The sequence below is a fragment of the Vespa mandarinia genome, chromosome 7 (genome assembly GCF_050613455.1).
Source record: "Vespa mandarinia isolate Hongniang chromosome 7, ASM5061345v1, whole genome shotgun sequence".
Lineage (NCBI taxonomy): Eukaryota > Metazoa > Arthropoda > Insecta > Hymenoptera > Vespidae > Vespa > Vespa mandarinia.
In genome coordinates, this window is record NC_140816.1 from 2,808,191 (window position 1) to 2,823,038 (window position 14,848).

General features: G+C 31.3%; 1 protein-coding gene across 3 annotated transcripts in view; it reads right to left on the bottom strand.

Annotated features, from left to right (window-relative positions):
• LOC118440458 (neo-calmodulin) overlaps positions 1-14,848 on the bottom strand; it is a 96,683-nt gene that overhangs the window by 27,072 nt on the left and 54,763 nt on the right. Inside the window, exon 2 of one of the 3 annotated variants that reach the window (XM_035863509.2) lies at positions 5,418-5,459. The exons of the other annotated variants lie outside the window; for them this stretch is intronic. Within the exon in view, the coding sequence (XP_035719402.1) occupies positions 5,418-5,459 (42 nt within the window). The remainder of the gene's footprint in view (positions 1-5,417; positions 5,460-14,848) is intronic. 3 annotated transcript variants of the gene reach the window in all.

Below are 14,848 nucleotides of genomic sequence, written 5' to 3' on the forward strand. Positions count from 1 at the left end.
CTCGTTCTCTCTCTCTCTCTCTCTCTCTCTCGTCGTTAAAAAAAGATAAATAAAAAGGAAAAAAGAGAAAAAAAAAGGAAACTACTTACTTTTTCAAATTTCTCGATTTGTTATTATCTACTTAATAATCAATTGCTGACGTTATGAGAATGAAATTTGGTCATGGGATGTGACCAGTGAAATATGGATCAGCAGTTTCCACTCTGAATATCGTTTTGAAAGTTCCGATCGATTGAGTCATACCCAAGAGTTTCGATTTCAGACTTCGATTTTTGCCGAGTAGAATATTAAAGTTCGTAGTTCATATTTAAATGGACGTAAACCAATTCGTACACGTCAAGGAATGTTATCAACTACGTACCTAAATGAAACTTAGATCGTTATTGTGATTGATTTGATACAATTATCTCGGTCCGTTTCGTTACGTTAATACGAACATATTAAATTTGAACGAGAGAAATGAATTTAATTTTGTCGAATTTATGTACCTTTTATTTAACCATTTTATTTATTGCATTTTGCAATGTGTAGATTAATGCGAAAGAAAAGAGAAGGAAAAAAAGGAAAAAGAGAAAAGACAAAGGAATAAAGAATGAGAAAAATGTTAACAAAGATCGATAAAGCTTAAGGAGAAACCTTCCTAATTCCTTTTTCTCTCTTAAAGCTTAGGAACGTTAAAGTATCGCTAGCAATAACACGGTGCCCTAAACATTTCCGATACCTAACTACGAACACAGAAACGAAGATAAAAGGAGAGCATACGATCACTTACGTAATAGGATGAAGCAATTTCGGGCGAGACTCACCAACGGAGCAATTTGTTTCCGCGTTAGAGAATAGCTAGAGAAGGAAGAGAAATAGGCTGTACCATGGGCTCCGCAAACGATTAAATATCTTCTCGACCGACCCTCAGATATAATGCTGAAGATCTTAACATGATGCTAAGACTCATAAACGTGAAACGAGCCTATCAAAGTTATGTTTAGCAAATTTAATGTGTCATCGAAACGATAATGTGGCTCTATCTTTTTCTCTCTTTTTTTCTCCCATTTTTTCCCTCATTCTTTTTCCTTTTCTTTTCAACCGATCACGTCAAAAAAAAAATAAAAAAGAAAAAAAAAAAGAAAGAAAAGGAGAACGCATCTTTTAGCTATTTTTACCTAAAACTTTTTGTTTCTTGATGCTCGAACTCGTCAAGCTTACAGAACGAGCTACTTTTCTCTTTCTATATACGAATAAGAAAGAAAGAAAGACAGAGAGAGAGAGAGAGAGAGAGAGAGAGAGAGAGAGAGAGAGAGAAGAAATCAGAACCCCCGGGAAGTTCCTAGAAACGGCAAGCTCTCTCAGCTTTACTCCTCCTATAACCCACTCAAGTTTTGTCCGAGTGTTTGCGAGGGAGACCCGGTAGTCGCTTCTGAAGGATCAATAATTGGGGCCGACTGCAACCCGCCCTTGAAAAGCTACACTCGAACGACAGAAACAGGAAGGAGGACTCCATGCGTTTTCTCGTTTGAAAAATGCATGATAATAGGTTTCTATATATAAACGGAAGTACTTATAAGCGAACGAATTTATCGTATGTTTTTTTTTTAACATTATTGAAAGATATTCATTTTTAATTATTTCTTTGCACAAATGCAAGAGAATTTATGCAAATAAATAATAATAATGAATAAAAGACGAGAGAGAAATTTTATAAGAACAAGAGGTGCGTTTATTTTTCTTTTTTTCTTTTTTTCTCTCTTTTTTTTTTGCTTGTTTTTTGTTTGTTATTCTACCCCTCACCTCCTCAATAATTTCTTTCTTTTTCTGGTAACATATCTAAACGATCCAATGACATTTGCTTTTATTATCTTTACATCGTATCAAAATTAAATTGATTGAGTTTAGAATAATTAACAACGATGTATACCACGACGTTGATAAAGTTCTCGCCGTTTTCCTTCAACGATGACACCAGGGACCATATGACACATGAGAATTAATGGCATCAGACTCGACATTAGACATGTTCATAGACCAAATCGATAATGCGAAACGAACGATGGCGGTCTAACGATCTAACGTTATGGAACTATCTCTCTCTCTCTCTCTTTCTCTCTCTCGCGTGCGCGTGCTCTCTCTCTCTCTCTCTCGCTCTTCATCTATTTGGATCATTTTGTTTTGTTCCTTTTTTTCTTTTTCTTTGTTGAAAAGAGAAAACGGATACGACGTTACGTGTATCGTGAACATATTCACTTTGTTCGGAAGAACGATTATGGCTCTGACCCGATTTCTAAGCGTTCCACATATCTTCGTTGTACGCGACGGCAAGTTTTCTCGCCGTAGATAAACCCACACGTCATATTCCAACGTCACTTTTATCTCTCGCATTACTCAGAATTGCAAACGTGAAATTTTCCTTTTATGGTACTTCTGCGACAAATATGTACATACTTTTAGTCGATAACAACTTTTCACAAAAGAGTGGATACGTCCTCCTTTCTTATTCTCGTATTTAGGTTAACGCCAGTACTCTTTTCTTTTCTTTTCTTTTTTTTTTCTTTTTTTTTCTTTTTTTTTTCCCCAATATAAATAAATACTAAAATGACGAAAAGTGGCTATGTCACGAGAGATATTGTTAGCTCATACTCGCATAATACTTGTTGATTCGTTAATAGGATATATGTAAGTACAACGAACTAAGTAAGTAGATATAGATACATTTATATCATATCTTTATCCTTATATATTTTCTTGATTGATTATTTAATAAAATAATCGTTAAGATATTACTAACGATTAACGAAAACGAACGATCGATGGATACCTTCCACTTTCTCTCTCTCTCTCTCTCTCTCTCTCTCTCTCTCTCTCCCTCTTTCTCTTTCTATTTTTTTCCCTCTTAAAGTAAGAAAACACGAAGAAGAATGTAAAGAAGGCCGGTAATCGGCAATCGAAGAGACCGCCCTTGGAACGTGTCAGTGCACCTATGTGGTGCATGCTCTGGAAACAGCTATACTCGGTTAATAATTGAAGCAATGGAACTCGAACGTTGGTAGTTGTAACGGTTTAGAATTTAGAAGGAGACAGAAAATAGTCTAAGACAATGGTTCTCAAATTAGCCCGAATTTATATCAGAATAATTCAACAATTATCAAAAGAATATATTAAAGATGGAATATTCTTTGACACTTAGATTACGTTTGTCGGCTGTTAAAAGAAGAAAGAAAGAAAAAAAAATAAAAAAGAAAAAGAAAAAAAAAGAAAAAGAAAGAAAAAAAAGAATGAAGAAAAAAGACACTGAAACGTTAGATATAGATACATTATGTCGCTAACTAAGGCAAAAACCTTGAACCTGAAATAATCTCGAGATCTCTCAGATATTGGCAAAGGATTATTTTGAGAACCGCTGTGGGTGGTCTAAGGTGTAGCAATGGGCCATCGATCGTGTTCTCGTTCTTCGGCCTAAGCTCCGAAACGAATGGATCTCGCTTGCCCCTTTTTTTCTTCACACCCTTTTGGTGGTCCATCAGACAGCTTCGAGTGAGAGGAGTCACTCACAGACATCTCTCTTTCTCTCTCTCTCTCTCTCTTTTTGATACTCGTTCTCTCTTATATCGCTTTTGTATCTCCACGACTCGTACTCGTCAGAAGAGTACTTTAAACGAGTCAAACGCGATCGTTTCCGACGCGCGTCCTTCTATCCTTTTATTTGCGAAGTACTACTTCAAGTACTACTCTACGGTGCGAAAGCTGGACTTTCCTGAGTGTACAGAGACGATCCGATTGCACGACTCTCAACGGAAACTTTATCTTAGCTTTATCGTTAATGAGCTCTCCCTTGACAACGGAACTCGTTGTCGAAATTTACTTCCTTCCGAAGGTAAATTAAACCGCGTTACTTTTTTTTTTCTATTCTCTCTCTCTCTCTCTCTCTCTCTCTCTCTTTCTATTCTTCTTTTACTTATGTCTGGTCAATTACAAAAACCGCTTAATTTAATTGGACTTGATTTAATTTGGGACAGATAAGTAAATGTAGAAAAGATCAACGATCGGAAATAATTATATAAAATATTAACGAGTCGATTTTACGTTCGACGGAATAAAGATGTTCGCTTCGTCAATTTCGTTGATTGATCACGGACTTCTTCGAATTTTGTCACAGTTTTCTCGAGAGTACTCAACTTTGCCAAAGGGACCTTTGAAGCGTTTCAAAGTTTCAAAGAAGACACGCCGGGAGTCGTGGAAAAGCGAACATCGTGATATGAAAGATGGCCCGGTTTAGTCGCGAGACCTTATGAAAAATGTGTCTGAAAAAAAAAAGAAAGAAAGAAAGAAAGAAAGAAAGAAAGAAAAAAAGGGAAGGATAAGTAACGCGAAAGATCCACGCCTCGGGAACTTTTTCAAAGTGCAGACCGCGTAATTACTACGAACTACTTTGTACCACGTACGAACTTTTCTTTTCTTTTCTGCTTTCTTTCTCGCTTTTTTTCTCTTTCCCCTTTTATGAGTCCCAAGCGCATTTATATACATGTTCGTTGTTGTTAGAGTTCGTTAGAAAAAAAAATTCAAGATCGTTTTCTAACTTTTCCATTAACTTGCCGTTTAACGCCGATCGAATCAGTCGTTCGTCATTTTGCAATTTTCTTGAAATACTTACTTCGTTTCATGGCTCGACGTTCATAGCTATAGTTATTGTCGATCGATGAATGAAAATAATTAAGAAAATAATTAAAAGTTATGTGTAAGTAGGTTATTTAACCTAACATATTGTACGATAAGAAATATAAACAAGCGTTAAGTAATAAGAATCATGCAATACTACGGGGTACGTTCACTAAGGGGCAAGTAGTTTAATATTAATATAGAAAATAGAAGACGTGTGGATATGGCATGCCTCTTTCTATCTATGTATGTATATATATCTATATATACCTATATGTATGTAGATTTACGCAAGTAGAAATCATGAACATGCATGTACCATATATGTGACCGTGTTACTACGAGATCGCAGCTTTCTTGGAACAAAATCCAAAGATTCTATCTCATCATTTTGATCGTGATCGACGACGTTCTAGAATTCTATGATAATTCCTTATTTTCAATCCTACCGTGTGTGTACGTGTGTGTGTATATACATATAACATGTTATCATGTGGAGAAGATCTATAATTTTCAACTTCCTAAATCAAGTATATGTATGTATGTATATATGTATAAAGTATAACGTAGTTAATATATAATAATGTATATCTATATAATATATATATATGTATATATAATTATATATATGTATATATAATTATTTATGCTCGTGTTCTCTACTGCTCTACGGCAAGAGTGTCTATGATCTAAATGTCTAGCTATGTTTCAGCTAAATAGCTAATTCTAAAATTTTAGCTATATGTGGATTATGTCATTTTAGTATGTACCTGGCTCAGGCTTCTAAAGCTACTTGTACTGGCGCTGCGGGCCTGCAAACACAAGTACAGTACAGGTCACCAATCACCACAACACTGCAGTTGGAAAAGTACAAAAAGACATATGGTATAGATACATAGAATAGATAGATAGATAGATAGATAGATAGATAGATAGATAGATAGATAGATAGATAGATAGATAGGTAGACACTAAATAAAGAGATAGATACAAATACACGAATACGTATTGTAGTATGTATAGGCAAGGATAGACAGAGTTATAGATAGAGGGCGTAGTGTGATTATGCACGGGGTATTACTGTCTAGGAGTTTGCGTAAATAAATAGAGAAATAATACGTGTGTATGTGTGTGTGTGTGCATATATATATATATATATATATATATAAATATATACACATATACATACATACACATATCGAATGTACAAGTTTGAGAAAAAGAAATTTCTTTTTACAATCAATTTGTCTTGACAGTATGAAAAACTATAAAAAATGATTTTTTTAAGAACATATGTATATATTATCCTATTTTTTAGAATAAAACAATATATATATATATATAATAATATATATATATATATATATATATATATATATATATATTATCAAGGATATTTTTATTCTTGGCAACGTAGAATTTTCAAGCAGGTAAAGCTTTCCGTATCGCCAAGACAAAACATGGAAACCGAACTCGTGGTACTTGTTAGATTCCAAATATTATATCATGTAAACATAGCACATATATAGCACTGCACATTTAACATATACCACAGCATAGGCATAGAGCTGTCAGCGTTGGACAATTTAACGAGGCAGTTTACGTGTTAAAATTGTTTTTGTTATGTAAGTCCGTCGTTTATAATATTTGTACATCCAAAGCGCTTATCACAAAATGCAAACTTGTTATTCATGTATATATTACCGTATATCGGTAGAGGTAATGTATTTTTATTTTTTTTTTTTTTTATATCTAATGATCTACGTATAAGTTTTGATAAACAAAACCGTGCTGAAATAGTTTCGTAAATATTTCATTGTTACAGCATATATATGTAGGTAGATAAATAGGAAGGTTGAAATTCTATTCACAGGTATGATCACGTTGTTAAATGAATTTTACGTCATTTTGATGCATCTCACGTTCTAAATCAATGGAGATAGTTGAACGACGAGTTATACTTAATGAAAATTATCTTCTATTCACGGTAAGTGAATGCGATTTGTTACGAAATAAAAAACTTTCGTAAAAAAAATTCGATTCGTTTAATAACAGATAACTCCAACTGCTCCTAAAATAAATAATTATTATATAAAATCTTCGATGAGAGATCGCAACTGATATTGATCGCAACACACTCGAACGATGATGATAATAATAATATCTTACATATTTTTTATGATCGAGTTTTTCTTTTCGTTTTTTTTCTTTTTTTTTTTCTTTTTTTTTTTTTTTTTTAGGACTTTGCACTTACTTCGTGACGATGCACTTTATGAGATAACGTAATATAATCGTTTTTTTTTGTTCGTTCGTTTTTTTTTTCTTTTTTTAAATCAAAGCAACCAGAGATAATGAATAACTTAATGAACACGAATTCTTTGAAACTATATATATCTTACGTGAAAAAGGTCATTGTCGATAGGGAAATAATTAAGAGTTTATTCGCGTGAGTTGTCAGTTGAGAAATTTAGACTTTACGAGGAGAACGATAAAATAAAGGGAGATCGCTTGAAAGGAAAATAAGAGAATGTTTGTATAATAAGAGGATGCCAAACTTTATATAAAATTACCACTTATTGTCTAATTATTCGGAATAGACTATGAGATTACATTTCATGGAACATCAAAAAGGACTGTAAGATGTATGATATGAAATTAATTAATTACACGCGAAACGATAGATAAGTTTGTTGCCGAGGCCACTTATGTGTCTTCCTTCTTCGACGAACTTTCGACGAATGACGTCTAAACGATTCAAAAGAGATATAAAAACTAATGATATCTCTATTTATCTCTTTCTCTCTTTTTCTTTTTCCTCGTTTATTCTCTTCTCCGTCTCTCTCTCTCTCTCTCACTTTTTATCTTATTCTCTTTTAAGAATGAGAAAAACGGAGACTTACGGATCTTAAATTAACGAAAGCGAGCAAACGACAGTTATAAAAGTTGTATCAAGGAGAACTGCCAGACGAATTTCATACTAAAATCATTTAATGGAAATTCTCAGGAGATATACTACCAGAAGTCGCCTCCTGAGATAATTTCAACTGAAATCGTTCTTAAAATTCCATATATATATATATATATATATATATATATATATGGTTATATACTTCGAAATAATTCATTTATTGTTTAAGAAGATTGCGAGAGACACGAGAAATATATATAAGTTCTAATTAATTACTATAAAATGTAATAATATTTCTTTCTAGTTCTCTTTCATCCCCCCCTCCCCCAAGGAAATAACATCGAGTTCGATGAAAAATATTTGGAACGATGTATCATTGGTATCGAAAGAAAAAATAAGAGAAATGAAGAAGATATAGGAAAAAAAGGAAAAATGTATTGAACGAAAAGAAAAAAGAAAAAATAATAATAAAAAAAAAAAGATATAAAGAAATATCGGTAGGTTTATCGTCTATATTGATTTCCAATAACGCTTATATATCGTCGAACGAATTTCTCGTCCATGTACTCTCGTACTTTTCAAGTTGCCTTTCATTTCGGTACTACTACGATTACCCGTCCATTAAATCGGTGGGGATTCTCTTCGAAAACTACTGGAGAATCGAACGCACTATACATAAAATAGCAGGCGAGTGAGTTTTCTTCTAGCAACAACAACGAAAAAAAAAAATATAAAAAAAAGGGAAAGAGGAAGTAAGAAAGAAAAATCGAGAAAAAGTAATATCACGTGTAAAGCTTCGAAGAAAGTGCTTCAACGGAAGATAAATAGATAGATAGAGAGAGAGAGAGAGAGCGAGAGAGAGAGAGAGAGAGACAGAGAGGGAGGGAGAAAGAGAAAGAGGAGGAGGAAAGAAAGTAAGAAAAAAAAAAAAACGGAGTTTCGAAAAATTTTTGATGCCAATTCCAACGACGAATCCCTTTTTTTTCTTTAAATCGAAGTCTCGAGAGTTTGAGTATGTATGACCACTTCAATCTACGAGTCATTAAAATTTTAACCAAGCGTAAACGATTCGTTAATTGGATGCTTCTTAGGCAAGCAAAAGCACAAACAAATGCTTGAAAATTTACGACGATTTTGATATCGATTTGATGCCACCTAAAGTCTATGTTTCGTATAAGCTTCTATATCGTCTATGAGAGAGTACGATAATCGAGCGTGAAATTCATAATTACTCGAGTACCTTTAATACGTACATACGTCTATAATTAAAATTGTTGAAAAATATCCTGCTAAACGTGGCACGAAATATTACGAAGTCGATGATAATCGAAAAGTATACGTTTAATTCGATCACTTAAATATATTTTTAAAGTGTTGGAATGGAATAATGCAATAAATAATACAATGCATTACGATAAGGAACGTATAAATTTGTAAAAAAGAAAAAAGAAAAAAAAAAAAAAAGAAAAAAGCAAAATTTAATCGTATAAATTAAAAAAAGGATTTTCACGTTATACTTTTGCTATCCTTTTAAATAAGTTCTTTCCTTGAAATGGCCGTCATCCGTACGCGAGAGATAATTTCGCGTGAAATCGTAGCAGACGCAACCCCCGAAACTGGAGACGTTAATGGACGATAATATTTCTGCGGTATCCCCAATTATGGAAATTGCTTTTTAAAAAGTTTAGCCCGATTCGCGCATTTTTCACTCAACTCTCTTATTTCTTCCTAATTTGCTTCCTAAACTCGAAGATTCCCCTTTTTTACCCCATTTCTCTCTCTTTCTCTTTTTCTCTCTCAACCTCTCTTAAGTTGCACGCGATGCCGCAGCTCACGCGATAAGAAGAAACAAAGTTTGCCTTTTTGCGACTTCCAGAACCGAAAAAGACGGCAAAGTATCTCTTGTAAACTTTTGACTTTTATAAATAAAAAGCGCAAAAAAGTTGTTCCAGTACGACAGAGTGAGTAAAGAAAGGAAATAGATAGAGAATGAGACTTTTCTATCTTCTTTAATTTTGCTTTTCATATTTTTCATCTGACAAAAGCAAAAACTTCTCGAATGTTACGATAAAAATGAAACTCTCAATTATTTTACTTATCTACAACATTTTTCTCACGATAAAAGATATTCGGGCTATAATAAAGCTATGGATTAATGGACTTTCGTACGATAAATTTTCTGAAGAACGACCTCGTTCTTGATTACGTTCTTGATCCTTGTTATTGTGATCTTATTACATTTTCAATGTTTATCTATTGTCTTCTTTTTTTTTTTTTTTTTTTTTTTTTTTAGAAAGAAAATCGTCGAATCAACGAAAAAATGATTCTTCCGTCGTTTAAAACGTTTTTTAAGTAATATTCGTACAAATTCATTGGAAGAACATTGAACGTGTTTATAACGATGACAAAAAAAAAAAATAAAAAAAAAATAAAAAAAAATAAAAAAAATAAAAGAAAGAAAGAAAAGAAAAAAGAACGAGAAATCGAGTTTGAATTTCAAATGTTTACGAGAAACGATAAAGATAGTGACAGTAGCTTTTAGCGATCGTATATAGACTATTGATCGTATATTTACGTTTATCGTTATGTTGCCACTATATCCAAAACGACACAGTCCTTTTACATTTACGAGAACGCGAGAAAGATATAAAAATATGTATATATATATATATATATATATATAGACAGGTAGATAGACAGAGAGAGAGAGAGAGAGAGAGAGAGACGATTTTCCGCAGTACCAGTTCGTCTAGAGGCCAAAGTAAAAGTCCCGAGAGAAACGTTACAGGCACGGATTCGGTTTGAATGGAAGATTCGTTGATTCGAGGAGAGACTTCTGAAATTTTTAACAAGGCGCTACCTAGAACGTGCTAGGAATTCTTGGAAAAAACGGCTATCACAGTTCATGTGTCATCTCTATGTGTACATATTGTGTACATGTGTATATACACACACACACACACACACACACACATATATACATGTCATAATACATGTATAACCATTCACCAATGCCACTTTAAAATACAATCACTACAAAATATGCGATAAGAAAATCTTCTTATGTACGTATGTATTTTTTCTTTTTTAAATATAAAAGATTACGATAGAATGTATAATCTCTCGATCTCTCTCTAACGACGAACTTTCCCATATTACACGAGGACATTATTGTAAATCATATATAATCTTGTATCAGTCGATACCGATGAAAGCCTTTAAACCAATTATTCGAGTTATATCAGAACTAATTAGAACGAAAATGTATAATATGTACCAAAAGGAATATATTTATATATACAAATGTACATATATATGTGTATATATATATATATATATATATATATATATATATACATATATATATATCATCCCATAAGGTTGGGATGATAATCACATAGAGCATCTTTAGTCTTTTTGATGATATGGAGAAACTATGTTGACAAAAGTTTTATGATACGGAAAGGGTCATAATATAGTAATAAGAATCTTCTTGCAAGTGGACACATGAAGGATATATGAAGGTTAATTGTGTTTTTTTAAATGAAATTATATGTTTTTGATTGCATTGATCGATACTTGATATATACTCGATATAGCTTGATATTCTTTATAAAATAATATTAGTCTGTATATGTCGAAAAGTAATTAATTTAGAAGATATTTAAAAACTCTTATTCAGCGATTATCCTGCAATTTATTCTGCGCTTACATTGCACTTACCTTGCGCTTAGTTTGTATATTTATTTAAATTTTGCATAAATTCCATTTTCGAAGATATGCACATGTAAATGGAGGATGTGGTTACTAATAATAAAGAAAAAATTGTTTCTTCAGTAAACAACGAATTTGTTTAATAATTATTTATTAATTTATGCAATTTTATAGATTAACCGAAATCTAAATTTTACTTGGAAAATAAAATGAACAAAGTTCGTGAGAATTTGCTTATAAAAATTGTTTATAACAAATTATTAATTAATTATTAACAATACTATAGAACAAAGAAAAAACTTTGCTCTTTAAAATGGTATTTGTTTCAAATCTCTATGACTTTTAGTTTCAGAGATATTCCCATGTGAATGGAAGAAGTAGCAATTAATAATATAGAAAATATAGTTTTTTTTAAATAAACAAAGACTTTATTAATTATTTGTTAGTTTATATAATTTTATAAATCAGTCCAAAAATTAATATTTTTTGCAAAATAGAATGAATAATGTTCGTAAGAATTTGTTTATAAAAATTGTTTATAACAAATTGTTTATTAATTATTAACAATACGCTTTAACAAATAGAGAAAAAAACTATCTTTTAAAATGATATTTGATTCAAGTCTCTACGATTTTTAGTTTCGAAGATATTCCCATATAAATGAAAGCGGTGGCTATTAACATAAAAAAAATGATTTTGTTTATAAAAAAGAAAAAGATAACTTGTTTATTAATTATTTATTAATTTATATAATTTTGTAAGTCAGACATAATTTGAATTTGGGATTTTTTGTAAAATGAGATGAATCAAGTCCGTAAGAATTTGTTTATAAAAATTATTTATAACAAATTGTTAATTAATTATTAACAATATGATAAAAAAATAGATAAAATTCTGCCCTTTAAAATGATATTTGTTTCAAGTCTCTACGACTTTTGGTTCAAGAGATATTCCCATGTAAATGAAAGACATTTACGTTGACACACTAACCTATATAATTTCATTCAACTTAGCTCGATGACACACTGACCTATATAAATTCCGAGAATTTACGCGGTCCAGCTGAGTACGTTACTATTACTATACTATTACTACGAACAGCTGTATTAAACGAATTATGAATGAAAATCTTTCGAAGCCGATATCTTCGGAACGGAAAGTCGTAGAAACTTGAAAGAAACACCATTTTCAAGGATAATTTATTCTTTATTTATTTAAATAATGTAATAATATTGTTATAATAAAATTGATTTTGTTAATAATTTTTTCAATTGACTTCTTTCTATTCTTTCGTAATAAAGACATACTTATAATGAAATCATTTCAATTTTTATTATAATTATGTAAAGTTTATTTTATTTATTTAAAATAAAGGATAGAAAATCTATTAATAATCGATAATGTACGAAATTGAAAAATCGAAAACTCGAAAGATTCTTCTTTCGTAACTTATTACTATTTTTACTATATTTTAGTTGTATCTTTCTACATGATTTCTTATGAATATTTAAATTAAAATATCTCTTAAATTAATAATTTATTAACAATACATAAATTGATACTTATTTACAAAGAAAATCGAGTTATATCGATCAATGCAATCAAAAACGTATGAATCCATTTAAAAAACACAATTGACCTACATATCTCCTTCACGTATTCATTTTCAAAATAATGATTACTGTCTTATTGCGATCATACAACTTTCGTAAACAAAGTTGTTCCATGTCTTTTAAAAGAAATGAGAGATATTCAAAGTTATTACTCTATCCTGTTTATATTATATTATATAATATATATAAAAAGCATTATTTCTTTCTTCGTAATCTTGAAATCCTAAATTCAAAGTCAGGAAGTATTTCCAAGTAATCGATTCTATTTCTTAAAATTATGCATATCGTGAAAAACGCGTAGAGCTTGAGGTTTTTCTGTTTAAGATTTCATGAGATCAGAACGGATCTATTTGATCCTACGTAATTTCCTTGGGATATCTTGTTACGACAACGGATGAGTTTAAATTTAGAAAAAAAAAAGTGATTAGAAGTCGAAAAAAAAAAAAGATAAAAAGTTCGAATTAATTATGACGATCGTAAAACTTCCTGAAGAAAGACTCGAAAGAACAAAGCCAGATAATTTTGTTTCATAGAACTATCGAATGTTAGCAAAGAGACTAAAATATAAAAGTAAAAGAAAAAGGAAAGAGATAAATAGTTAGATAAAGAAAGAATCGGAAAAGTTCGTCATCCGGTTAAAGTCAAACTTAATTTCCGGAATCCAGAGTGGTAACAAACTTCCGTTTATCATTCTTAATACGGCAAAGTGATGCTCGAACAAAGATTCAACCATAAAACCGTGAACTTGATCACCGATTTTACTTTAATTAGTTAAGATTGTTGAGATCTTCGAGAAAAATGACAAATTGATATTAGTTCCTTCGTTTATAAAAATTTCAAAATCTAAGACTTCCTTAATCGTAATATATCGTAATAATCGTAGTATATATCGAACTCGAAGCTTATCGAAAATTATTATCAAACTTTTTTTATTATTATCGATGCATTGTACGTTATATCATCTTAAAAGCTTCAAAGAATCGCGTGAAAGAATCTTAAGACCATTATTGTTTTACGATAGTTAGAATAACGTGAGAAAATTTCATTAGTTACGATATCACGTTAAATGACGTTCAATTCATGGTTACTTACGTTACGATAAAACTCCGACCTAATTCTCTATTGCTCTTACTGTTTTTGTTATTTGGTATATAAATTATGCGCATACTTACATATGTACGTAACTCCTCTCTCTCTTTCTCTCTCTCTCTCTCTCTCTCTCTCTCTCTCTCTCTCTCTTTCTTTCTCTTTCTCTCTTTCTCTTCCTCTCTTTTTGCCTCTTTATTTCTTTCCTCTTTTTTTATTGTTCTCTCTTGTGAGAAAGAAAACAAGAGCATACTTCTATGCACGTGGACAGCATAACTTATATCTCCGTGGTGACATGAAAATTAAGGTTTAAAACGTTTCAGAACTACCTCTCCTCGTAAAAAGAAAAGTAAAAAAGAAAGAAGAAGAAGAAAAAAAAAGAAAAACGTAAATAAAACGACAGAGAAGTGAACTTTGTAAAGGTCGACGTTCTAACGTAAAACTCGTTACGTGTCATGCATCGTCGTATCGTTTGTCAAGGATTAAATAACAAATTTTCAAAACGAAATTTTTCTCATACGATAGCGATATAAGAAACAAGACGTACCACGTTATATAAAAAAAAATATATTTTTTTTAAATATCTGTTGTATAGAGAAAATGAAGGATATTGGAACATTTTAAATGTTCAGGATTCATCGTCACGCGTTCGAGCAAAGTACTCGTTGATTGATATTTGATAGTCAGTTTGCGATCTGCGATCAGCTGCTTTTGATTATTCCGATCATCTCTCGTGTACGAGAGTAATCTATTATAAAAATTAATGCGAAAGAAATACAGTTATCTTTCTTTTTTTTTTTTTTTCATTTTCTTTTTCTTTTTCTTTTCAATCAAAAATAATACAACAAATTACAAATAACGATGTCGTATCTAAAAGAAA